Raw genomic sequence first — 27,412 nt, forward strand, 5'->3', positions numbered from 1 at the left:
TTAAAGTGGGCTTGAGCAATAGTTCTCTAGGCTTTCTGAAGGTTTTTATAAGGTTTTATTCATTCTCAGTCCATTCCTTAGAGCTGAACACATCTTTAGACACTTTGTTACTAGCAACCTGCTGGAAGAACACAATTCATTCACAACATTCATTTATGTGAAACGCGAAAGGCCATTTTCAGAAACGGTCTTGGTGGAAGGGCTGAAAGATCCCATCCTTTAAGAAGGAAAACTGAGAAAAGGTTGATGTATGCAAATTACACAAGTACCAAAGTGAAAATCTGTGCAGTGATTGGTGTTATAAAGTAATATTTGGCATTTTTGGTTTAAATAATCATTTCGTGAGAAGGTCAGTGTCTCTACAGCCATCAGTAAAACACAGTGAAAGCCCCATCATGGTTTCAAGCTGCATTTCAACCAGTGTTGTTGGATATCTTGTTAAAATTAATGCAACTACGAACATAGAAATAAAGAGTCAGAATTTGATCCACCATGCAATACCACCTGGAAAGCATCTGATAGCAACGGCTTCATTTTTCAGCATGACACTGATCTCAAACACACTATATTGAAAACCACTTATTTCCCACTTTCCTAGCAAAATATGAAGAAATGAGGGGTGGCTTAAAACTGATGGCATCAACAAATAATGTTATTAATTTATTTTCTATTGACCAAAACTGGACAACAGATTAGAAAAATGTTACCTGGTCTGTTAAATCTCAACTTCTACTAGAACATTTGGGGGTCAGACTTTGGCCTGAACACCATGAAAGTATAGATGGTTCAGTGGTTAATGCTAGTGATGGTGGTGTAATGGTATGGAGGATATGTTCTTCATTTAGCCTACCCAAGTATAGCTACTGATCATGCCCATCCCATTATGACCTGAGTGTACCCAGTAACTTTGAGTAAAACAGAAAAAGCCCTGCTAATTTTGCTATACTAAAGCAGAGAATTTCCAGGTTTTATCCCACATCGGCACCGTTAAGAGACTATGATTTTTAAGTTAATATCATGTATCAGTACTGCAACACTGCTCTACATTTCTTTCACTGCTGCACCAATTTCCAAAAGACTAAACAAACTCTTATTAAAAACTGAAGACTTGTTCGATTGCTAGATTTTATTATTTATAATTCAGTTGCAGTTAGCTGGCCTCGGTTAATCAGCGCAATATTTTGACTGCAGCTCATTAAGTAACTTAATGGCAGAGATAACAGGCAGCAGTAAGGTTAATTTCCCATGGTGAGTGGTGAGAGCGCAGCCTCCACTGGAAACACTGGTGATTTTCTTCAGTGGGATATTTTTATGATTTGCTTGCCAATGTTTCCGCCTTTCATCATAGAGCAAAATGCATCTGCAAGAAAAGGAAAAAAAATGAAACTGCCCACAACAACTTATACAATTACAAAAATGTTGAAATTCATAAATACCTCCCATATTCTCTATACCATTCACCACAGTTTCCAGAACCTGAAGAGTGAAAGCAAGATTAAAGCGATGAAAACAAAGACAAAGATGAAGTGTGCAATTTGCAAAGGTGCTTATACAGTGAACCATACAGTGAACCACACAGCATCACCATTTCCTCTGTACCTTGATTCGACCTGATTTAATCCACTGGCTCAGCTCACACAGGGCAGCGTCTGCTTTGCTCATATAGTTTAGCACCGTAAAACGTTCCCGGGTGATATTTTTACTTTGCAGGTTCTTCTGAGTCTCCTCGCTCAGAGGTGGTGGATATGGCACATCCTTGTTATACTGTGAGATCTGACCACACAGGATTATGTGGCTGCCGTTGTTCATCTGGAGATGAGTGCAAGTCGATGTGTCAAGTTGAGCTTACAGCACACAAAACACTCACTGTTACACCTACAGCCATCACGTCCAACACTATTCTTTTACAGCACAAACCGTTTACTTCCCAAAAATGATTCATCCCCCTATGAAAAATTCATTCCTTTATGAGTCTCTTCGACATAAAAGCTTGGCTGGTTATATTTTGCCGATATTCAGCAAAATATAGTTGTGATGGAAGTTTCCAGATGCATTTTTAACCCTTTCCAAAATGATTAATACCTGCCTCACTATTAAGCCAATTGTTGTTTACTGTGCAGTATTTGAGTACACTCAGTATTTTCCAGATGTCTCTACAATTTTAAACAAATCCAAGCCATGTTGATTTCTAAAGCATTCCCGGGGGCTATAAATTGAAGTGAATTGGTATAAACACTCTCAGTTCATGGTCAGTACTAGGACATCTGCCAGAATGTAAGAAGAAAGAATTAGGTGTGGATCTCCGGTCATGTGTTTTAAATGCGCGTGAGAATGCCATAGGCTACAAAACCATATCCAAGTGACTCAAAGTTCCTGATGCCAGAAAAGAGCATTGTTAACAATGTATTCCACACCATCAAGAATGGAAAAGGCTCCGTTAGAATACCTAAGGGGACACCTCAGCTCACAGCAGGCCAACTGTAACCCACACAACAAAACCAAGGATATTCTGCAGAATACCAGCAACTCCAGTTTTCATGGTTCTCAAAACAGACACTGCAGAGAAAATTTTACAAGGGGGATGGGAGTCTTTATGGTCAGGCAAGGAAGACCACTCCTCAGTTACAGGCATACAAAACTCACCTAGCCTTTGCAAAAGCTCATTTGGATTAAGAACCCTATAGTTGCAAATAAGAGATAAAAAATAAAATTCTCATTGAGGTTTAAAATGTCTTTTCAAGAGAGACTTACATAAGGATTTTTTGTTTGTTTGATCTGTCCAAAAAAACAAAATAAACAAACCACACAAACAACCCCCCCCCCCCCCCCCTCAAAATTCAACAAGGGTATGAATAGTTTTGGGCATAACTGTTCATAACAAAGAACATTTAATCAAGTAGTTCATCCATCCGGATGAAAATTATGTAGTACCTGTGCTATAACAGCATCACTAATGGCACCCCCTACGTTGTCAAAGTAAACATCAATGCCATCAGGACAGCTCTCCTTAAGCCTTGTCGGGACATCTTCCAGGTGATAGTTGATGGCTGTGGAGAAACCTAAATCTTCCACTATAGCTTTACACTTCTCATCAGAACCACAGATCCCCACCACTCTCACACATCCATCCAACCTGCCAATCTGGGGAAAAAACAAAACAAAACAAAAAAAACAAGCAGAGCAATAGATCTACAATTTTATGGAAGTAATTTTTCCAACATCTCAGATAGTTTAGTGTATTTTGTAGACATTAAACTATCTGGTACTTGTTGCATTTACCTGTCCAGCTATGGAGCCACAAGCACCAGCTGCGCCGCTTACTACCATCGTGTGATTGGCTCTTTTGGTTATGTGACCCTTCTCTCTGATACCCAGTAAGGCAGTGAGACCTGTTATTCCAACTGCACCCAAAAAGTAGGACAAATGTCCATCAACCAGCTGTGGATCAACCTGCAAAGAGACCAAAACCTGAGTGACATCAGCATACATACTGTAGCAGGTAAGCTGCTTTTAGTCAGTGTGTTTTGCAAACACAGGGTATGAATCAGTTCCTTCACATTTGCAGAACACAGTGTAATTTTTTATGTACATATCATTAAGACAGGTTTCCTCTTCCTGTCTGCAAGAGGAAATATGACCCTGTTCACCAAACAGTGGTGACACACAGCAACAGAGACCTTCTGTAAGTCACTTCCGGTCATAACAGCATGGGTTTGCCAAGGCCAGTTGAATGAAATGACCACATCTCCCGCAGCAAAATTATTGCAGCGGCTGGAATCAATCAGTCCCACACCTCCACCATCCACACACTTGGAAATCTGCCATGGAGTCAGGTAATCAGCACCGGTGTCCTCATTCATTCTACATCGCTGACAGGGAAAGAGTTTTAGTGGGAGTTAAAAAAACAAAACACAAGTTGTTACTTTACTGTGCTGTAGTCTTTAATTTTAATTACAACGTTTAATTACTCCAGACAGCAAATGCTAAAGGTCATTACTGATGCCTGCTGTTGCTGTATCAATGTCATGTGTTTGTGTTAATACCATGTAAGGGTCGACTGAAAGATAAAGCGTCCGAACAAGAACTTCCCCATCTTTCAGGTCAGGTGCTAAAGTAATCTCCTCCAGGCGGAAATTTTCCGGAACTGGCGCCCCGTTTTTACCTGTATGCAAAAATAGAAGGTTGAGTAAACACTAGCCACGTGATTGCAGTAATGGTGCAGTATCAGTTACTGTATTAAAGACTTAAAAACTCAAGGTGCAGAACACGATAAAAGAGGAGAGTAAAAATGTTACACACCTGGTCGTGAGTTAAGAACGACTCTTTGCACCTGCATCTCGCTGAAATATCGCGAGCACCGAGGTTGAGTTTGTAGCAATGACTAAAACAGGCAGCAAACGTCAAGTTTCTGTGAGCGGTGGGCTCGGTTACAGTGTTAGAGAAAACAACGTGGACAAAGTATTTTACCGTAGCAACACGTGAAGATATCCAACGGCTTATATTACCGAACAGGTTTCTTGTTATCAGTTTGCAGGCTAGCAGAATGTCAACAGAGACCACGAAGAAAGTCACGACCACAAGAGCGAGAGAATTCCGTGCTGCTCAAGTCCGTGGTCGTTTAAATCCCGCGAGGCTGACTGCTTAGGGTTGGTGGATTTTTTTTTTGTGTTTTTTAGAAGTTTTGTCTACATTTAGATTTGCTAGTAATTCGTTCTTTTTTTAAAAAAATGCAGTATATATTGAAATAATATAAGCTCTAACTTGAGATACCTGAATGAAAGTGCGACATTATTCAACCGATGTTCCGGTGCAGCGGGGGTTTACTATCTTGCCTGTGATAAACTGTGATAAACTAGGTGCCGTTGAGCCGTTAAGACATAAACGGTACGCGGCCTCAACAGCCCCATTTTATTACAGTCGAGTTTATCAACACTGCAGCTAATTAACATTTTAGCAGTTCAGTCGGTCCGTTTGACATTTACATATTCACTGTTAATGTCCCGTTGCACCATCGACTGCTAGCTAAAACTGAATCAAAGTAGGACTGGGGAAGTGACGCCTGGTGAGGGGAAAAAAAAGTTTGATGCTTAAATCAGTCGCTACCGTTACACTATTCTAGCATGCCGTCAGGATTAGGTGCAGCGGGGCGCTGTCGAAACAGCGAGATGATGAAGGCTTATGTGCCATGGAAGGGCAGAGTTTAATGTAAGTACCGTTACTGCATAAGGGCTGTTTTGCATGCTGCTAAGTATTTTGTTTATGAAGGCGAATGCTAAATGGGAAGCTATTAATGTGTCATTACTAGACAGCGAGCTTTGATCTAACCCCTGTTTTGTTTTTTGTTTGTTTTTTTGTTTTGTTTTTTCTTTCAACCCACGTCCTTCTCACAAACGCGAGTTGTAAAAATCCCAGAAAGCCCCCAGACTACCATTCATACCAGCGATGTCACATTTATCTGAAAAGTCCCTCCTACGTAAACAGTGACTCTTGTAAGTTAGGTTGGAATGTGGCGACGTGCTAAAACGTGACTTTATTAAGGAGAAGCATCGGTTTTGGGCAGTCGTTGCAAAAGCGTGTCAGCATTTACAGTGACATTTATGTGCACTTTTTAGAAACCTCTTCTGTTGTGTACATGGTAGATTAGATTACTGTACTGATTAAGAATGTGGGCTTTAAAATGTCAGCACACAGAGGGAAGATGCTTGTTTTCTTGTGATTTCATGCTTTCCTTTTCTGCACTTTGTTCTTACTGTTTCCAGAAAATCCAGAATCCAGATAATGAGCTGGATTCCTCAAACATTAATGACTATTCCATTAATCAACCAAATGTTACAGCCATAAACCTTGAAAACCTATATTGGTGAGTCCTGTCAAGTAATTTGAGATCCACAGAGAAGAAGGAGAGACTACAGGCCTGCACTGCCGTGATCTTGCCCAGTGTTGTAGTAGAAATTAAAGGATGCAGCCGTAATTAATTTGATCCTTTACACATATGAAAAAAGGCTTTGCACATTGGTGAAAAAACACCCACATTTCCTTTTGGTTTATTGAATTGTTTCAGTTCACTGAAGTCCAAAGTCAGCTGATATAGGCTTCAGACCCCCTGCAACTGTGATATGGTTCAGAAAAGGGGTGGATGGTTGACATGAATGTGTACATACATGTACAAAGAATAGTTCTGAATAGAGAACACCACAATACAGTTTTGCTAAAACTTAGCGCAAGCAGTCAGGGCTCTTTCACTTTTGTTTTTAAATAATACTCATAATAATAATAATAGTAATAATAATAATAATGTCATTGTCATCATACACACACACACCTGTTGTTGTCTTCTTTCTGTCTATTTGTCTCCATGATGATCTCCTCCTTTTCCTCCCGTCAGCACCACTTGCCAATATCACTATCTGTTGCACTTGTTCACTAGATAGAGCTCTTCTTGGGAAAAGCACAGATTTGAGATGTGTCTACTTGTACAAAGGGAGTTCTTTTTTTTGTTGTCACAATAATAATAATAATAATAATAATAATAATGACATAATAATAATGATGCAGGTATAAAATATTCACTGGATACTTGCTTCTTCATTTGTGAGGTTCGGCAGGCCTTCCACTGGTGAAAGCAGCCTGGCTTCTTCATTTAGATCCAACCACAGTTTCAGATTATAAATCCACTGCAATTGTGAGGTGCTGCTACAGCTATCCTCTTGTTAGCTTGCTGAATTGGTTGAGCAAAAAATGAAAACTTCCATTAGCTTCCTCCAAAGGGTGCACGGGCTCGGCCTTAAGAGATCGGATGAGGATGAGCCACTATTTTACCACATCAAAAGGGGCCAGTTGAGGTGGTTTTGCAGACATGTCCCACTAGGAGGAGGCCCCAGGGCAGACCCAGGACACACTGGAGAGACTGGAGAGATTACTCTAGGCTGGCTTGGGAATGCCTAGGTGTGCCCCTGGCAGTTAGAGGAGATGGAAGTGGTGGAGGCCCCTGGGTACTTGCACAGAATGCCCATTGGATAATCAGGCCGAGCATACAGATAGTCAGCTGTTATATTAGTGCATTCCTTTAATTGCACCTGTGTGCTTCCTCTTAGTTATCTGTGAAACTGCCAATTTCTACTTAGAGTATATCTCATTTCTCTGTTCCACGTTTATTTTCACAGTTTACTTATTTGGATAGCCATTTAAGCTGTTTTTCATTTAGAAATCCTTACATGCTCTGGCTCCAGTCTATGATTCAGTGTGGAGATTTTGTCCTTATCTGTATTTTGTCAGGAAATTGGGCGTGCATTTTGCAATGTTTCCTAAGGTAATGAAAATACCCCATTGAATTGAAGACAGTGTGATTCCTATGAAGTAGCATTTCATTGTTTCACATTATTATATGGAAAACTAAATCACACAACCCTTGTTATAAACACTTTCTGTGCCCCACACCCTCAAGGGCCTTTCTGCATTTGCCTCTAGAAACAATCTTCCGTCTGCTGTTTCCACGTGTAAACATTACACATAGATTTCACAGAGAAAATATTCAATAGAAAGAAAACAAGAAGTGTTAATGCAGTGAAAGGAAAGTGAACGTCCTTCCCCTTCAGACCGTCGGTCCTCCCATGTGTGTTGGAATTTCCCGCATGGACTGAGAAGGATCTTGCTCCGTAAATTACGGCGCCTTGTATGTCAAAGGAAACCCCTTATTTGGGCAGGGAAGTGGGTGTGGCCAGCGCGCTGGTGGTGTTGGAGGGCTGGGTTGGTGGCTGGGTTAAGGGAGGGGGGAATCACAAGACGAACAGAGACGCGCAGAGCAAATAGGCCGCATTGCCAGTGTGTATGTTTTTAGTGCAATCATCGTGCAATAATGTGCAACAGACAGCGGCATCACTGCGCTCACGTTTCTCCAGATTAGCACCCCGTTTCCTATCGGGAAGGACTCTTGTTTACGCAGCGAGGTTGACCCGTGCACCCCCTCCTCGCTCCCCTGTCTCTCCACAAATTTTCCCTCTTTGTAAGGGGAGGTGAAGGGAAGAAAAGTAGCAGTGAGTGAGTGAGGTCAGCAACATAGCATGAGTCAACCTCGGGGATATATGCAGTCATCATCGCAGGAGTGCATTGTGCGGGCCTGCTGCCGCTGCTGGCCGCACAGAGCTGCGAGTGTGCGATCCTGCGGGCTGAGCTGCCGTTAGTAGCAGCTTTCATGACAAACACAGTAAGTATCGGGGAACACGGGGCCGGAGCCACGCTGTAGATGACTGTGGCGTTGTTGATACGGTCGACACTGCGCGTTATTGTGGCCACGGCTTGCTGACAAAGTTTTGTTTACCTCGCCCGTGGCGGACTGGGCGGTCGACAGATCGGAGCTCCATGCGGGGCTTACCGCTCGCCCTGTGCGACGTGTTTAACGTGCCAGTGAACGCGGATCGCAACGAAAATACATAGAAAGAAACGTGACGTATTAATTTTTTTGACAAGTTGAATCGATTAGCGTTGTCTGTTAGCCGTGCCACCACACTTTCTTTCCTCTCTCGTCACGGGGAGCTGCATTGTTGCTTCGGTTTGTTGCAATGGGACATGGCATTAGTGAGTAGACAATCCGTTTTCTGCAACAAAGGGCTTCTCGTAAAATAGGCTGGAAACAGAAAGTGATGTGGAGGGAGTGGGTCCAGGGCAACACGTTGAGTGTTCTTGCGTTTTCTTTATTTGTGCAGGCCGCGTATTGTGTGTGTGTGTGTGTGTGTGTGTGTGTGTGTGTGTGTGTGTGTGTGTGTGTGTGTGTGTATGTGTGAGCGCTAGTGCTGATTTTGAATTAGGAAATGGCGATGGATTAGGGCGGCTAATGGTGCTTGACATTTATTTTAAGCCATTTAACGTGTTAGTTTGTATATTGGGCTAAACCCCAGGCTTGTGTAAGGCTGCACTTGTGATGCGTCATGATGATCTCTCACCTCAGATGGTGCGGTTAATGCTCGGCATGGTCAACCTTAACCGTTTTTATTTAATTATTTCTTTATTTACTTGATTATTTTAATCATCCTGCAAGAAACGTGCAGCTTTTCGTAGTGGATGTGTCAGAGTTTGACAACGTGTCTGCATGCATGTGTAGCAGCACATTGTGTTGCTACTGATGCAGAAACAGCTTCTTAGCCCACATAGTGTGGCGATTCACTTTACTCTGTCAGTGGTGTCTCGCAGAGAGTGCAGGATCTGAACAGCTGCAGCTTTCTATTTTAAGCAGTGTGTGTGTGTGTGTGTCTTACCAGGTCACCAGAGTAAAGGGTGACAATTGTCAGTCACTTCCTATGTTGTCAGAAAGGACCTTTGGCAAGGCCATCCTGTAAAGATTCTCATGTTCATTTATGTAATCATCTTACCAAATTGTTGGTGTGCAACACGAGCCGTGCAGTGATCACAAAGCTGTAATGCTTTTCTCTTGAAGTTGTTTAGTGTTGCACAAGGTTTGTTTTGTTTTACACAGACAGAGGATTGATTTGAAATTTTAACAGGAGCAGCCAGGATGTTTTTGGCAAACTGGACTGTGCCAGAATCTGTTTTTGAAACTCGGACATCAGATAATATTTTAATAATGGGTTACCAGCAATTGTCAAGATCTTTCCATAAGCTAAAAAAAAAGCCTTCAAGGCCATTTTGACTTTTTCCTTGCTCCCCCCCTTTGCATAGATAGTTTCATACTGACTCATCTTTGCTCACTTTCAGTTGCCCTTCTTTTTCGAGTCTCCGGCCGTGGTTCAAAGGGCATGGGTTCCCTTCTTTTCCCTTTGATGAGTCACTGAGTTGTAAGAGAAAAAGGAAAAAAAAAAAGTGGTTTCTATCACTTTCAGTCCGCCGTCTGTTACGCGGGAAAGGGAGCTTCCTTTTAGTGAAAGGTCACGTGTGCTGTTTGATAATGGTGATAAAGCAGTGGCACAATGTACAATTATGCTTCTTTTTTTTTTTTCTCCCACAGTGCTTGTTTTTGTTTCATTGCTGATTAAATGCAGCACAGTAATATCCTGTGTAACATTTCCAGGAACTATTGATTTGGCTGTCTCTCTCAACTACCTTATTTTGGTTCCAGTTTTCTACACACGTCTGGTTGTATACATGCTAGCCTGCATGTAGGACATCATCCCTTTGTCACATGAGCTTTGTGAATAGGCCCCTCGCATGCTCTGTTCTCACACCCATGCTTTTCGGTCGAGGTCTATTGCTGAAAAAGCAAACAACAGGTTTTTAAACGATTGAGTCAGGGATGTTAACGAGACCCTCCAGTGGGGAGAGTCCCTTTAGACTGATAGCTCAGTGCTTGACATCTGTCTCATTTTCTCTACAGGGTGTTGTCCATGAATGAGAAAAACACACAAACGTCTTCATATCTGTTCACTCCCGGCTGACAACCTGTGATTAGGTCACAAAGAACTTCAGAGGGGATAGAAGATAACCTTGTTCAACCTGGCTCCTGCTTATTCTGACGTCAGTGTGATTTTTACTGGTTTATTTTATTGTACATTCCCTATAAAAGGGTATACGTGTATATTCCCATCTTTGATTGCTGGATTGATACATTCAAGTGGAGTATTATCACGTTAGCTGACTGAAAATTTTTACCTGCCTCGGAATATTCATGCCCGTCATGAGCGTACCGGCGCAGCAGAAACCTAATGCCAAAAGAACAGGCAAACGAATCACATTTTTCAACGATCAAAGTGTAGCAATGAAGGAGACTTCTCAGCACCCAGATGGGTCCTACTATGTGGCGAGTGGTAATGTTTCAGAGCCTGGACAGAGTGAGGCTGCAAGTACTGTGACATCCAATCCAGAGGGCCCTCATATGTACCTCAGCTCTGTCATCTTCAGCCCAGATAAGGGCGACCACAGCAGGGGTCATTATCAGCAGACTGTACCCATGAAGTGGGCTCACCAGGAGCCCAATCAGCAGCAGTCGAGAGCTGCACCTTGGACCACCATGCCTCACTGGGGGCAGAACTTTCCAAGTTATATTGGAGGAGTAACTGACTCAAGGACCCAGAATGTATTTGTGAAGTCAATGCAAGAGACCGCTGGCTTGCAGCCACATCAACAACCCCCTAACAGAGCTGCAGACAAACCTGCAGTGGAAGTGTTCAGGGATGTAGGCAAGTCTCGGGGGATGGAGTGGGAGCAACAGCAGCAGCAGCCGCAAGTTTTTCAGGACACCTTAAAATCCGGGGTGATCAACACCCAGCAGCAGAGCACATCCCACCCAGGAGGAAGCTCAGTCCTGCAGTCCTTCCAGTTGGCCTTTGGTCAGCCCAAGCAGCACCTGCCTGCCTACTACCAGACGTTCCAAGGTAACAAGACAACTCTACCTAACCCTCCAAACTACTCGGCACAGAATGCAAAATCCCAACATCATTTACAACAGCTGCAGAAGCAAGAACAAATACAACGGCAACATCTAATCCAGCAACAAATGCAGCAGCAACAAATCCTTCAGCACCAACAACATGTGCAGCAACAGCTACAGCAGCAGCAACAAATACAGCATGAGCAGCAGCAACAAAAGATGCAACAGCAGCAGCAACAGCTCCAAATTCAGCAAATGCAGCATCAGCAGTTGCAACAACAAAACCCCCATGTGCTTGACTATTACCCTGGTGTGCAAAATGCAAACCCTCACGCTCACCCCCAGCCCGTTGTGGTACACTCCTACGAGTCCTCTGGTCCAGCGCCGCCAAAGATCCAGGAACCAATCATCCAGGACATCACACCAGAACCACAGCACCCATCAGACCCGCTGCAGCCCCCTCTGCAGTCTGAGCACCTGACTCAGTCGCAGCCTCAGATGCAGCCTCAATCCCAAACGCAGCTTCGCAGATCTCGACGGCTCTCCAAGGAGGGCGGCGCGCCTTCGGACAATCCCTTCCTGCCTGTCCCCTTGGAGCAGTCAGCACCAGTGCTTCAGGGACCGCAGAACGGGTCACGAGACATCCAGGCAGCCCCGACAGGTGTCATCCAAAGCACACGCAGGAAACGCAGGGTTTCCCAGGAGGTCAACCTGGAGATGCTTGCTCAGAAGGCCTCAGAAAGGGAGTCTCCACCATCACATCTTAAGGTAAATGCATAATTTCATTTGGAAACTGGCAATGCAGCTATTTTTCCCCCCTTGCCTTTGCTTTTATGTGCCTTTCTGTTTTCCATGTTGTTTTGCCCACTCATCTGCTTCTCAGCTGTTTTCTATCAAGCATAAGGACAGCAGAAACAAGTATTGATGTAAAAGGACAGAATGTTCTGAATCAGAGTGATTGCACTGCTGTTTAAATCTAAACTTGTCGCTACAAGCTGGAAGCCTTAATTGCAAATATTTCGGTGAGAGCTGGAAGTCTAGGTTTCTAGCGTTATTCCAGGGCATAATTGCATTGGGATTTTTACTCCCAGAGCAAGAGTGGGAACTGGGACAAATGCCCCTGCCAGGAAAACTGTGCCAAAAGTTGTGTTGTTGGTGATTAACGTGTTGCTGGAAGAGATGCTGAATGTAATCAGAGCCCAGTGAAGTGTACGCCGCAAAAGTAAACTGCTCAGCTCTGCCCTGTGGGGAAAATCTGCAGCTAAGACAAAACTTTACATAGCAAATATTAAATTGGGGTAAAATGTGCTCTAGGAAAGCCTCAATGTATGACTTTACACCTCTCACAGGATTTGTTAAATGTACAAACCTGATATTATACCCTGACTGTACCATGCAAAGTCATACAATTATCTGTGTTTATGTGCTGAATGTCTTTATTGTGCAACAAATGCTGTTGCTAAACAGTGCTGAGTCAGTACGTCTATAGTTAAGCATGGCTTTGGCCTGAATTTCCCTCACAGTTAGCTGCTTGTACAGGCAGTGTGTTTAGTTACATGCTTGCACGCCCTCCCCTTCAAAGCAGAGAAACTCCAGCCTGCCCTCCCCCCTTTATCTATACAGGGAGGGGTGCAGGGTTGTCCTGCCTGCAGTGCTCAGCAGAATATCTCTCCACCACTCTGGTGGAAGGGCTGGAGTTTTCCACCAGCAATAATGAGAGCTGCTCCAGCTTAGCCACAGTGCTGCATGCCTTTCTAACCATGAAGATGCAGTGTGCAGAGACGGCATGCATCTGCCTTCAGCTGTCCTATAATGTGGTCGTTTAAATGGCTTTGAAGTTGTTCCTCAGTTGATCGTGGCACAGAGGCTGCTCGGGCCCACTCATTATGGTTTGTCGAAGGAAAAAAACTGTGAAGAATGCCTTTGGGGGTTGTTCCGTCGAAGTGCATGTTAAATATGTCACTAAAGTGCTGCACCTAGCAGTAAAATACGATAGTGAAAGGGCTGAGAGTGAGACATTATTATATTTCAAATTCTGACATTTGAAATTTTTCTTTCCACAGCTGTTCACTTTCTCTTGTGCTTTTTTTTTTTTTTTTTTTTTTTTTTTTTTCCCCAATGTGATTGGTGCCTGCATCTGTTTGAGTATTGATTTAATTGTTGTTTAGTGGGATTCCAGTTCATTGTACTGATTAGAGTTCGGCAGCCTGTTCAGCTGAATTAGCACCCATCCTGTTAATCAGATCTATTTACTGGGGTGTGCTAAGCTGGAAAACAAAGCTACTCTTCCTTGGAGTTGGTAGGCAGTGGCATTGTTTACAGATGTTGTTTATAGGCAATTGATTTAATTACTTGTCCTTTTTGCTTGTTGCTTCTGGTGAGTCTTTAGTCTACAGTGTTGTTGTTTGAGGAGTCAGATTAGCTTTTTTTTTTTTTTAAATACTATTGAGTAGGCAGTAGAACTCATTTAGTATGGGTATAATTTTTTGATATGTCATATGCTTTAAAAGAAAACCATTTATAAAGAGCATTGCAATAACGGATTTTCATCTCTATTAGGAGCCACACAGGCCATGGAGTCCCACAGAACAAGAGATTATGAACCCTAAGCGACCTCGAGACGACAACCTTGTTCCACTTGTTATCCCCGTGTCTGTTCCAGTCCGGAGGCAGGAACCCTCGTCTCCCGAGAGTGACGAAGCAAGTCTGGCAACCAACTGGCCTCACAGGTCTTCAAACTCCCAGGATCTCGGGCGTGCAGACCACAAGCCCTCGGTCATCGTCACCCGAAGACGCTCACTGAGGAACTCCTTGTCAGACAGTGCAGAGCAGGTGGATACACATGAAATTCTTGCTGGTTTTGCTTTTTCTACACTTAAAACACACTTTCATATGCAGAACTCATTCACCAAAATCTCAGAGGGAAGTTGCATGGGACTCTCCATGCAGTTAGGGAGAATAGACTGGAGTTCCAGCTTTTATATACATTTGGTTTGTTTGTTTTTTTTCTGTTTAATTCCAACTATAAATCCTTGAATTTATTCCACATTGTCCCACCCATGAACACATTCTCCCTTCCCCCAGCCATGCTTCATGCGTTCCCTGCCCCCATGTTCATCCTGTACCCTTTTCTCCCTTTCTCTCATTTATTTGGGTGGAGGGGGTATAGCTGGTGAACTCTTTGCCCTGTCCCAGATCAGGCAGATTAGCAGGGTTTAGCACTGCCATACTGTACATTATGTACCTAAGATTTGAGGGTTGGGGTCCCTGTTCTCTCTCTTTTTTTTTTCTTTTTTTTTTTTTTGAGGCGTTTACAGTCACTAAACCAACTTTGTGTATAATTTTTTTTTTTGCATGTTTTTAATTTGAGACACAAAAACTTCTGCTACAACCTCACCTCTTAAAATAAAATTTTCCTTCCTTCCCAGAACGACGGCGCAGAGGGTGAAAAAGACGACGATGGCAAAAAGTCCAAACGCCGTCCACGCCCTGAGCCTCTCTTCATCCCGCCACCTAAACCTTTATTCATCGCCCCGCCCGTCTACTCCAGCATTACACCCTACCAAAGCCACCTACGTTCCCCCGTACGCCTCGCCGACAATGTTATTACCATGCCCCCCTACACACCACCGCCGATCCTCAGCCCTGTTCGTGAGGGCACCGGCCTGTACTTCTCCACTTTCCTGTCATCTGCTTTGGCCAGTGGCCCAGGCCTGCCCCCTCCCGCTACACCCAAGTCAGCCACACGCAGCCTATTGCGATCTAGTAAGTAAAAAGGAAGTTTATAAAACTCGATTGAATGAATTTCCAGTTTAGATGTCCTTTGGATCAAAGTTTTGTGCACTTGTAATAAGCACCTTGCTGTAGTTCCCCATTAAAAAAAAACTGAATGTAAGACCAGGTACAATTTTATTTTTTTATTTTTTTAATATATTAGAATTTTGACGGACTGCATGTTAGTGTACTCCTGTGCTGTGTCTTTGTTGTTGCTGGAGTGAGTGCGTTATGTGTGTGTTTTGCTGCCCCCTTAGACAGCTGCGACATCACACCACCAGTTTTGTCTGCTATGAGCGAGGCCACTCCGGTCAGCAATGAGCCGTGAGTATTTCTCCTGTACGATCAGTTTAGAGGTTAAGTGCTATTTTGAAAGGAATTATATTGCTACAATGAATTATTCAAAGCATAACAGTGAATTGAATTATGAAATGTCTAGAATGAGAACATAGACTTCTTGAAATTCTAATTCCGTCTTTTAATGCAGCCTCCCCCTTCACCACAGTTACCACTAAATTCTTTTGCTCTGTCATCCACAGCTAACATTATTACCAGAAGTTGTCTCTTTGAATCAACTATGTGGCCCAATGTCGCACTAGAACATCGCGTTTTTTAAGGTGTACATGAAACCTGGTTTCAGTGTGATATGCAAATGTTATTTAAAGTTTTGCCAGAGTTGGAAAGTGATTAGAATGGGCACATGTAGCCGTTACTGATAGTAAAGCGGGGCTACCTGTTTTGCTTTAAGGATGCTCACTGGTTGCACTTACTGTGTTATAAATACAAAGAAACAATATTATACAATCTCATTTAATCAAAAACTTAAAAAAAAGGACTGCTGTTGGAAAAGAAATGCCTAGACTGAGTAATAGATTGTGAGGGTTGTATATGGTAAGATCCTAGATGGAAGGACCCTGATCCAGGGTGAGAATGGCATACACTACAGCTGCTAGTGAAAACTACTCTATAGAACGTAGAATTACAACCTTAAATGCATTCCTAGATAAAGTCAGCAGTTACTCCATGAATAAACAAAGCCACTGATAGCTGGGTGTGTATGAAAATCCATTTTTTGTAGTTGCATCAACGACGAGTTGCAGTTTATGGGGGTGCATTGTGCAAGCTGTTGCTTCACTGATGCCAGCTGCTCAGATGTTAGGCAGGGACGAGCTAGGGAGGCTTCCTATAAATCATGTTTTCAGCTGGATCTGGTGTGCTTTCAAACGCAGAACAGCCTTTGCAGGTCAAGTTTTAGCAGCCCACTTTCTCTGGGGGAGGCTGCCAGTATACACACACACACTCAGCTGGGTACACTGCAGTTTCTCTGGAAATGCAAGGGAGGGAGGGGATATCCTAGCTCTATCTGTTGACAGCATAATTTTCACAACTTTCACACTGAGATATCTGGTTTGCATTGATATGTAAGCTTTTAAAGAACTGTATCTGATTCACATTTATTTTTGCATGGTTTTGTTCTTTTTCTTGCTAAATCCAGACCATCAGTTCAGCTGGGTTAACAGTACAAGAGCTGCAATGTTCAGAGCCGGAGCGCCTCAGCAATTTTTCTGTGACCTTTTAAAGAATATAACAGACGAGCAAAGAAAATAAAAACGTTCTCAGAAACAACACGAGCTTTACTGTAAAGCGCAACTTGATACTGATACTCATAAAGCAAATGCTGTCTTCGCTAAAATATTTAAGAGTGAATAAATGCCTCGTGAATGCAGAAAGAGTCGAATTTTAAATAGATCAAACACCTCCTGCCTTGTTTTTAAAACTGATGTCCTGTTCCCAGACGCATAAATATTGGCTCACGGTACCAGGCGGAAGTACCAGAGCTGAGGCAGCGATCTGCTGTCGAGCAGGATCATCATCGTGCAGAACTGGTCTGGGTTCCCCTGTGCGATCTGGAAGGAAAACCTGACCTTGAGGAGAAAGGTGAGTCACTACCTGAGAGTTTTTGAGAATATGAAGTGAAACCGAAAGCTTATATAATGGCACGCAGATGGTGGTGCAGTGAAAGGTTTGATAAATGAAAGTGGCCTTAAAGGAAAAAAACGGCTCTTCATAAGAATTTCAATTCATAGTATATAAATGTTGCAATATTGCGGAATTGATTTAACAGCTGGAGTATGTAATTTTGTTGAGTCATGGATAATAAAAACATACCAGAACACTGAAACCAACCATATTTTGTCTCCATGTATTGCATATCTTAATAATACATTTTCTTATTGTCATCACTGTATGCAAAATCATTTTTTTCTCTCTTGCTTTTGCAGTGGAAGACCTCATGCACTTGGCCTGCTCCAGCGTTTTATGTGGAGGAGGCACCAACCAGGAGTTAGCCCACCATTGTCTGTACGAGTGCAAAGGGGATATAATGGTGAGTTCAACAGAACAATCCATACTGACTGCAACAGGGATCACCATGAATAATAAAAACATAACTGGGAGCTGTACTTCACCGTGGTCGGACTCGAGCCAGGTTTTCTTCTAGCCCACTCACACTTTACACCAACCTGTTTACCTCTTAAGACTGTTTTCACTTACAGATCACAGATAAAGTCCACACAGATTATATTGTGTTACAGTATAGTAACATTCGGTAGAAGTTGTTAAATGGTAATATTTCATATTTGAGACAAAGGCATCATGCATAGTTCTTATATGCTCATTTATTGTTGCAGTGCTCCATGTAACAGAATGAATGAATTATATTTGTCGCAGCACAAAAGCAGACAAGAATGCACTAATAAATTACTAAAATTTAAATAGCTAGAATATTTGGCAATTTTACTTGAGATTTTATTTTAAATCTCATGTGAACAATTCTGCCTGCGTGTTCAGTGTAGGAGAAAAAAGGCAGAGGAATGAAGAAAAAAATCAGTATTTGTACTGATGTGTCCTTGTCAAAATAATTAAATCCTGCCTGCAGAAAACATGTCAAGCTGTATCTTCGGTACCCTGAAAATAGACCAGCACCATTTCAAAAATGCACTGCAGAAATCTTGAGCCACCCAATATTTCATTATACCTTTCTAGGAAAATGGGAAATGGGTGCAGTGATTTATTGCAACATTATTTATCTCAGTCAAGATGATCCCCTCTGGGGAGGCCAATTCATTACTGATAGGATTGCATGGTCTTTTTTTCTTTCTTTTTTTTTAAACTACATATGCATTTATGGAACTGAGAGTGTGTTTGGGATCATTTTAATGCTGAAAAATGAAGCAGTTATCATCAGATCGTGTTGTATGGTAAAACTGATTTGGATTTCAAGATTGGATTTAGCACTTTATAGGACTTACTGCCACTGATTTTCAGTCCAGTTCTCGTGTAATTTGGAATGCCTCAGACTTTTCTTCCCGTTTCCCTTCCTGAAGAATGGCAGATATTAATCTTCTGTAGGCTGTTGGCCTGTCACATCTTCTTGTTGTGCTCAACATGTCCAGTTTCCTCGAAAATTTTAAAGACACACTGCACATCATGCTGAGATATACCAAGTTGTTGGATAGTAAATCATTGGGAATCACTGTGTTGGTAGAAAAATACTCTACTTTTCATAGATAAAATGAGTGCTGCTTTGAGATTTATGCAGTACACTACTGTATATTATAGAATATACTGACTGCCTGCTTATACATGTTCGGTTTAGTGATGAGTGCCCTTACATGTGCTGAGCATGTTTTTAATGTAGTCATTCAGTGCCTTTAGCACTTGGTGAGTAGTGAAAGGAAGTGAGTGATCAGTAGAATTTCACTTTACTCTGTTCTGAAACCCCGGTGGCCTGAGATGACGGAGATAGTAAAACCGTTTGGCCGTTTAGTCAGAAGCAGACTGATCCTCCTGTATCGAGGCACAAAGAGGTACATGTGCTGCTGGGGGCTGTAGAGCTGAAACACTTATTTAATCAGTTGATAAACATAAAATGGTTAAGGGAGATTTTAAAAGAAATGTGCCACATTTTTGATAGCTCTCATGCTCTTAGTCGGAGCTATCTGCCTTTTTTCTTTGTCATATGTGGTAGTGAACATATCTTTAGTGGTTGATGAAATTGTTGGCTGCATTCCCAGGTGATTAGTGTTATGTTTTGAGTGTGCTTTAGTGCATTGTTTCACACGTTGAGCTCAGAGAAAAAGACAGCACGGCCAGTAAAATGTACCGTGGCTGTCAGTCACGTTGTCAGGTTCACACATTCTTCTTGGCGTTACTCGCAAGAGAAAAGCGCCTTAAATGCAACATGTGACATAAATGTTTATGACCTTGCCATCACTCAGCGTGGCGTTCCTGAGAAATCTGCCTGGACAGACGAGTGTTCCACTACACTGCAGCTATGATGCATCCTGTGTCTCATACTTACTGAAGACCACTAGTTGCATCTGAGCACATGAACAGATCGATCTAGTGAAGATTTCAGTGCTGATACTGCAACATGTAAGCCACCGACTGAAACGCAACTTTCACAGCTGCGTTCAACAGCAGAATATTAAAACATTTACATAAAACACACCAAACCTCAGTGTGTGTGAGAAATAATAGACTCTGCGCTTGTTGTAATGAGGTCAAAGAGTGGTTGCTGTTAAATGTTGAGGAGGCAGCATCTCTAGTGGCTCTTACCCACCATATCAACCCCATTAAATTCCCAGCAACTGAACATCCAGTGACTTTTTCATATATATTGACTTTAAAAACAATGCAAAATGTCAGTCACTGTTTCCTGAAACACACAAGTGTTCTTCTGTCACACTTGATAGGGGCTTAGTGTAAAGACAAATTAAAGAGGATGTAACTGATGATGGTATGGTAATTATGTATGATACTCATCAGCAGAGGAAGACTCTTTGCATTGCGCATTACGTTGCACTTCATTACAGTGACTTTAATGCAGATCTTAAATCAATACTTCCATTACTGAAGCAGAAGTTGTCTTGCAGCGTAGTAGTAGAGCTGTCAGTGTGCTTTATGATGCTGCTGGTTAAGATTTCAGGCCCTAGCGACCAGCAGTGGTCCAACGTTGTCAAGGAAACCACGAGGGGAGGGGGAGGGGGCTGTCATAGCGCCCACTCTCTGCAGCGGGCCGGCTCGAGCTGCCGCCTTCCAGCATTCATGCACAGTCAGTTTCTCCTTTAAGAGCACAAAGTTAATTGTTATTTTGACAATGGCAGAGAGCGGTACAATTATGATATAAAGCCCTCAGATACCTGGCATTTTCAGGGAAAGTGAGAGCAGTGGTTATCTCAGTCCCTAGTTACCTGTGAGAAACTGATTCATGCTTTGGCTCAGAGTGTTTTACGGATCTATAAAAGCACAATTGGAGCGCCTAATAGAGCAGGAGTTGGCTTTGTGTAGCAGGAGGGACTGGCTGTATAAAGGCTCGTAACAATCACTGCTGTGCAGCTGCTGTGGCGTGTTTATTCACTTTCAAACAGTAATGGTATGTTATTTGTTTTTCAGGCTGCTCTGTCCATGCTGATGCTGAGGAATCCAATTTTCCCAAAGTCTCATCATTTGTCCAACTACCATTACTCAGGTAAATTAAGATTTTTTTTTTTTTCTTTCAAATAACGTTAGATTTTAAAAAAGGGTATTTGAGGTTTTTTGGAAAGTAGGAAAAAAACACTGGATTCACTATCAAAAAGTTGATTTTCAAGCCTTTTTCTGTGCTAAACATATCCAAGTTGTTTGGTTTCGGTCTGCAGTGATATTAAGTTCATAACGTGGGGTTTTTAGACTGAGTGCACAAAGCAAGTTGCTATACGGTAAGATTATCAGATCAGATTAGATTAAAATCAAATTAAATTGCACCGTATTTATGCACCATCCTTGTTTTTGTGACCTTGTCAAGTAAAAGTCATATCCATTATTGCTATTTCTGTTATACTCCAACCAGCTGGTACTTCAAGAAACTCAAAAAAATTCTTATAAATCATTGAGAATTCTGATTTCACCCAAGATGAACCCCATGTGTGCATATTTTGGCTTTTCATTTCATTCTTTAGACCATTTTTTTTTTAGTCCCAGTTTTTGTGCTTTCATCATTAAAACAGTGATTGACTTTGAGCCCTCTGCCTTGCCTCAAAGCAGCAGCAGCTGCAGTAGTGAGAGTGTGGCTGTGGTGGGTTAGTTGGTGACTGTGGAGGATTGTCAGAGTCAATGTGATGAGGGAAGTAGGAGAATTGGGTGGGGGGGTTGGAGAGGCTTGCAGCATGTGGTTAATCCCAAGCAGGAGACAGGGGAGCCTTTGTTTATCCAGTTGTGTGTGTGTGTGTGTGTGTGTGTGTGTGTGTGTGTGTTGAGAGTGGGGGTGGAAGTGAACTTGACGAGGCACCACACACACACTTTATATGGAAACAGATAGTTTTGGAGTGTTTTAAACTAACAACTGCATTTTTTTTCTTTCTACCTCTCCTCCTCCTCCTCTGTCTTTCTACAGGATCAGACAGTTGGACAGCAGCTGAGAGACGCCAGTTTAACAAAGGCATCGCTGCATACAAGAAAGACTTCTTCACGGTGCAGAAACAGGTATGTGTCCTTTCAAACACAAGGAGAGGGAAGTCCAGACTACAGTGATGGAAGAACAAGGCCATCTAGTAGCTGTCAATCACTTTCTACTATGATCACTGTAGACATATTTTTCTTCCTTTGAGTTGCTTCATAGAAGTATTTCCTTTTGGTTTGATGTTTTTTTTTTGGTGTCTCATAGTCAACAGGTTTTTCTCAAAAGTGCAAAATGATACAATTTTGTTGTCTGAACCATTTCAGAGATCAAGGAGGTTTTCTTTCAAAAATAAAATTTCAGTGTCGCTGAGGTTCCTGAGGATTTTGCACATGACGTTTACTTGTCTGCCATATTGGACCTATGATAACTATAGTAACAGTGTAGGGTCAGTGAATAAGGCCCTAGTTACACAGGCCTAGAGGCTGGTTCATAACCATCTGGCAACCAGGGATCATGAGGGGACAAAAATGTATATTCTCCAACTGTGCCTTTGGTCACGAGCAGATTGCTGTGGTCAGCCTACATGCAGACTCGCCAGCTACTTTCTGAATGGTAGTGAAACTGTGAAAAGTGCAGCATGAACTGGAAACTTAGGCCATGTGCTTTCAAAGCAAATTTTATCATTTTCCAGTTTACTGCACACTTTTCCAAGTTTTATTACCGCTCTGAAAGCAGTTGGAGTTTGTTTGCAGAGAAGTTTGTCTCTACAACTTCAGGCAGCTGCAAATATCTGCCAGTGACCAAAAGAATCCTAAAGATGTTTTTGGTGTAAAACCCTATTTGTGATCAGCTTCACCCAACAACTGCCAGCAATCCCTTGCCAACCATTTGGGAATACCAATTTTCCCCCAGAAGATGTTGCATCACATCCAATATGGTGGATGTGATACAACCCCTGTAAGGTTACTTTAACTATCATTGGCTTGCGTCAAGACGGAAACACACTCACTTTAAGAGAGAGTGATGTGGCATCATTTGTCATTCGGGTTATTGCTTTACTAAAATAGCCTCTCTCTAGCCAGTGAACCCGAGAAAGCTAATACTGGGCACTAGCATGGTCCATGCCTTTACTATAGACTGAGGCTGGAGAGCTCCTTACCTGCCACTCTGCACCAAGCACATCAGCTAGCTCAGCGTTCCCCAACCTTTTCTGCGCCACGGACCGGTTTATGCCTGACAATGTTTTCACGGACCGGCCTTTAAGGTGTCGCGGATAAATACAACAAAATAAAACTAGTACTGGTACCGAAAAAAAGAAGATTTATTCATAACACACGTGAAAAGACCCAGGAAAACAGGGTTAACGATAAAAAACGATAACAAAATAACGCTGAAAACTGATTTAAAAACCCTGAAAACCATACATTTCACACCTGAGCCTCAACTCTCACGGTCCGGTACCAAACGACTCACGGACCGGTACCGGTCCGAGGCCCGGGGGTTGGGGACCGCTGAGCTAGCTGATTAAGCTAACTGAATTAAGTACAAAATGATCATCAAAAAGTGTAGTTGGACAAGTGGTAGCGACAGTGTTAGCTGGGTTATTTTAGCTTCATTAGTCAAATCAAATTTAAACTTCTGAATTAGATTTAGTGCTGACATTTTCTTTTTTTTATTGTCATTATCATTGTCTATCATTGTGATGGGCGTTTGTCATTATTGACACCATAGTTCACTGACTACTAAAGAAAAAAAAAAAAGAGAGGTGGAGGAAATGGCAGATGAATCAATATCGAAATGAATCATTCCAGCTGAATTTGCAACAAGATTTTTCAAGGCAATCAGATATAATTAAGCTGAAGTTGAAATGCCATGATGCATAAAAAGACCCACACACACATGTGTTTGTTTTTTGTTTTTTTTTTAAAGCTCTGAACTCATTTGGGTGCGATTGCTTGTTTTAGCAGCTCTGAAATGCTCATCCATGTAGAGCGACTGTATGAAAAAGAGAAATGTTTAAAATTCACTAATAAAGAGCGCGGTTGCGGTTCACAGGTATCCACAAAGACGGTGGCCCAGTGTGTGGAGTTTTACTACACCTATAAGAAGCGTGTGAAGACTGGCCGCAATGGTACGCTAACCTACGGTGAGACAGAGCCTTTGGAAAGCAAGACCACAGAAGAGGAGATGGACCGCAAGGTCAGTCTTAAACCATGTTTCACATTAGCGTTGCAGAAAATAGCGGATAAAAGGATGTCTGTTTAATACATGCAAATATCCTCACTGATCGCTGTTGAACTGAACTATGTAAAAGTCTGTATCTGTCTGCAACTGTGGTTCATGGTATCTACAGTAACCTTACACACTGATAATAGAAGGTAGAGCATGTTAAAAAAAAGTACAACTGCAGGCTGTTTGGGTTTTATGGTAACTGAATAGTGCTGCATGCATATATATATCTCTATATCAGCATGTTTGCTATAATTGTATTTAAGTAGCCACAGTGCGAATGAAGTCATGTACAAAATAGCTCTCAAAATTAATTGTATACTAGTAGATGTAAGTTTCCCTCAGACATGTGTGCCTTACAGTCAATGTTCTTCTTGGACCAGCAGGGCTCTCACAGACTGGAGCCACAGCGGGAGGAGGACAGCAGGAAATGGGAAGGGTCAGCTGACAGGAAACCGGATGTCTGCCCTACCAGGACGTCTCATGCGCTGCCGTCCACAGAGAATGTACGTGTGCAATTAGAAGAGCTGCATGAATTAATGATGGCGTGAATAAATTAAATGAAAACATGTATAGCTGAGCAGCGAGCGCAGAAGTCTCTCCTTTCAGTGTTTTCTCCTCTTTGTCCTCAAAGATGAGATAAAATGAGTAAAACAGTATTTTTTAATATAATACAACCCCAGAATACGAAGGTTGGTGCTCTAGTTTGGTGGCACTGAATTTCTATCATTACTGTGGTTATTATACTCATTATACTTATCGCATATAGTGTGTTATTTAGTAGTATAATATCCGTGCTTTTTTTCCAAAAATAATTTTTCACAGTAGAAATAATGTAATTTATTTTAATCATCTTTAGTTTTTTGCTTTTGTGCACACACAAACTATTCTAAAAGATATTGTAAAGCGAGTATATCGACTGATTTAGATTGAACATATAAGTTTGATATAAATAAATTTAAAGCAAAGAGAAACTGCAGGAGAGTTTGGGAAGATAAGATTAGATTTTATGGAAAATGTTTTGCGGCAAACTGATTCCTGCTTTAGAAATGTGTCAGTTGAAGATTTGTCCTTTTGAACCTTGCCTGAGTTGCTGGTTGGCTGTTGGTTTTGCTGCCCCCCGCTGGGGTTTTGGAGAAGAAAACTCAAGTCCTCCCCTCAGCTCTCTGCTCTGCATTGTGCAACTCCATAGTCTTTGTTGGGAAACGGTGACTCAGCAAGAAACTTTTCTCCTTTCTTTCTTTTTCATTTTTAAATGTTAAAGATGAATTCAGGCTGTGCGTATGTTGCAGTTTGATTGTGTCCTCATTTATGCGTCCACATGCATACCGTTGTGAAGCTATTCTATATAAAAGCTGCTCGTAAAGTGGCTTCAGCTGCACTAAGCAGCTATGTTAAAGGTGTTTTGGAGCTTTCATGTTAATGCACTTCTTTCTTTTATTGGGTGAGCAGCCTGGGACCGTTCTGATTATGAAAGGCCAGGACGACACGGGGAGGGAGCAGTCGCTGTCTCGGGTTATTCACCCCCCTCACCCGCCACCTCCCAGCTCCAAACAGCGCTACGAAAGCAACGCCCGCAAGACGACTCCTTCGACAGGCAACAAAGGCCCAGCTGGTCAGGAGGGGGAATTTCCCTGCAAGAAATGTGGCAGGTTAGTGATCAGAAATGTGGCATCAGTCACCGCTGTTGTGTTGGAGAGGCTGGGGTGAGTCTGTTTGCTTATGTAAAGATGACAGCAGCACTCATTCGAGTTGCGTAAGTAGCCTTAGACAGGACAAGATGGGAAAAATAAAAATTTTGTCAGAAATATTTGTACTTCTTTTGCCCACTTGGAATATGAATGGTAAATAGAGGGAAGTGTCTCATGGTGTCTCTCTGAAAGAATCAAACCGTCCTGTCATGCTTTGGTAAAATAACAACTCGTCCTCTGGCAACACCGGCCATGTTATTGCCAACTGTGTCCTAGCAACCGAAACACAGAGTAGATACGGCACATCACACCTCCTGTCAGTGCAGCTCTACCCAATGACTTGAAGAGCACTACACTTGCTCTTCACACCAGCTCAGTGTCCTCATTATAGACTGTCCTCCACCACAGATATCCAGCTAGGTGATTCACAGCTTTGAAATGTTTTATCGCAGATCTGCTGTTGTGTCACATGACGTGAGACTTATTGTGGAGCTAAAATGATCGAATTTTAGTACTCTTTGGAGTTGTAATGTTTTCTGAAAATCATTGTTGTTTAGAAGCTTGTGTTCGTGTATGCTAGTGAACTTTGACCTCATTCTTTACAGAGAGACAGATTCTTTGCTGTCTGGAAGTACTGAGCTTAGAGTAAATGTGTGAGAACCCTTTATATGAGTTGTTGAATAATGTGTAGTATTTCAATAAAACTTGAATAAAAGAGGCTTTATGAGATAGTTCCCAGAGTGTATAATCTAATTTTCATTTTGTGCTCTTTAAAATAATAAAATAATTCCCCCCGGCTGAACCCTTTTACTTATAATGATGTCTTTTTGCTTAGTGGGCTTTGAACATTTTCTCTACACCATAATTCATAAAGTTATATATTCAAATTCTGCATATTCATTCTTAAGCGGTTTGTTTTACTGTGACCATGTCAGGCAAACAGCAGCTGAAATGGGTTCCACCTTTTTCCAAACAGCCTTGTTTTCTTTGCATGTCTTTCCCTTTGCATTGGTACCCGATAGTGTTTGTTTGTTTGTTTGTTTGTTTGTTTTAATATGTTTAAATTAAGTTGTCAATGACATGGCTGAGGAACTTCCAATGTGTCACTGACTGTTTCAAAAATAAACTCTAGAGAACCACAGTTTCATATCTAACAAGTCAGACCTAGTGATGAGGAAAGAGGTTTATCTGTCTCTGGCAACACATGATTAGTTGTTTTGATAATAGTGATGTTGGAGGCTGATGTCTTACACGTGCCCTGTGTGTGTTCAGCCACCTCCATTTGTCATGTTGCAAACAGACGCACATAGCCAGGACGTAGCTGGTGTCTAGTGTCCGTCCAGTACCAGGTTTTGGTTTTTTTTGATGCTTGAAAGCAGCTTTGTGTTCCTGACCTCCAGACTTACAAACTGAGCTTAACTGAGCCTGCTTAACAAACACAAACAGCACTGCTTTCCTCTTTATAGCACGAGTAGCAGATTGCATATTTATAGAGCCGTACATATTAAATGAGGCGATTATGCAGAGTTGCATTTTAGCTGCTTGTAAAGCATGAAGGCATTAATATAACCACTCTGAGCAATGAAAGCAAAATGCATCTTTGACCTGCTTTTCCCTAACCCTGCAGGATTTTCTACAAAGTGAAGAGCCGCAGCGCTCACATGAAGAGCCACGCCGAGCAAGAGAAGAAGGCTGCGGCTCTGCGGCAGAAGGAGGCTGAGGAGCGGGCGGCGGCTAAAGCAGCCGAGGCCGCTGCCATCCTGGCTGCGCGGCAGCAGAACGGGACGCGACAGGTGGGCGGCGACAGCACCAATGATGACTCTTCAGACGCACAGGACGAGGACGACGATGACTGGCAGTAAATGGGAAGACCGTACACACCGAATGCAACGGTAGCGAGGTTTGATTACTGAACAGGAGAAGGACAGTTGAAAAGAAATAAAGAAACCCTCCCCCCTG

General features: G+C 42.3%; 2 protein-coding genes across 6 annotated transcripts; one reads left to right on the top strand and one right to left on the bottom strand.

Annotated features, from left to right (window-relative positions):
• Nucleotides 1-32: 32 nt before the first annotated feature.
• On the bottom strand, nucleotides 33-4,519 carry ptgr2 (prostaglandin reductase 2). Of its 2 annotated transcripts, XM_085257127.1 has the most exons (9): nucleotides 4,468-4,519; nucleotides 4,300-4,381; nucleotides 4,044-4,162; nucleotides 3,678-3,869; nucleotides 3,280-3,450; nucleotides 2,932-3,141; nucleotides 1,600-1,809; nucleotides 1,437-1,476; nucleotides 33-1,360 (listed from the first exon to the last, which is right to left on the bottom strand). In XM_085257127.1, exons 2-9 carry the CDS (start codon nucleotides 4,334-4,336, stop codon nucleotides 1,296-1,298), a joined length of 1,044 nt encoding a protein of 347 aa, XP_085113253.1. In that variant the 5' UTR covers nucleotides 4,337-4,381; nucleotides 4,468-4,519; the 3' UTR covers nucleotides 33-1,295. The 2 variants fall into 2 exon arrangements, with proteins under 2 accessions (XP_085113253.1, XP_085113254.1); XM_085257128.1 differs by lacking the exon at nucleotides 4,468-4,519 and having other exon boundaries at nucleotides 4,300-4,461.
• Nucleotides 4,512-27,412, top strand: mideasb (mitotic deacetylase associated SANT domain protein b). Of its 4 annotated transcripts, none has more exons than XM_085257120.1 (13): nucleotides 4,512-4,646; nucleotides 10,325-12,085; nucleotides 13,877-14,149; nucleotides 14,746-15,082; nucleotides 15,349-15,415; nucleotides 16,887-17,029; nucleotides 17,374-17,477; nucleotides 20,549-20,624; nucleotides 21,528-21,616; nucleotides 23,589-23,732; nucleotides 24,146-24,268; nucleotides 25,215-25,414; nucleotides 27,081-27,412. In XM_085257120.1, the coding sequence occupies exons 2-13, from the start codon at nucleotides 10,616-10,618 to the stop codon at nucleotides 27,313-27,315; spliced, it is 3,261 nt and encodes a 1,086-aa protein (XP_085113246.1). In that variant the 5' UTR covers nucleotides 4,512-4,646; nucleotides 10,325-10,615; the 3' UTR covers nucleotides 27,316-27,412. The 4 variants fall into 4 exon arrangements, with proteins under 4 accessions (XP_085113246.1, XP_085113245.1, XP_085113249.1 ...); XM_085257119.1 differs by having other exon boundaries at nucleotides 4,559-5,205; XM_085257123.1 differs by having other exon boundaries at nucleotides 4,559-5,205; nucleotides 24,149-24,268.

Source organism: Mchenga conophoros, linkage group LG19 (assembly GCF_057382185.1).
Source record: "Mchenga conophoros isolate Kocher_MC1m ecotype Shallow Benthic linkage group LG19, M_conophoros_male_GT1.1, whole genome shotgun sequence".
NCBI classification, from domain to species: Eukaryota; Metazoa; Chordata; class Actinopteri; order Cichliformes; family Cichlidae; genus Mchenga; species Mchenga conophoros.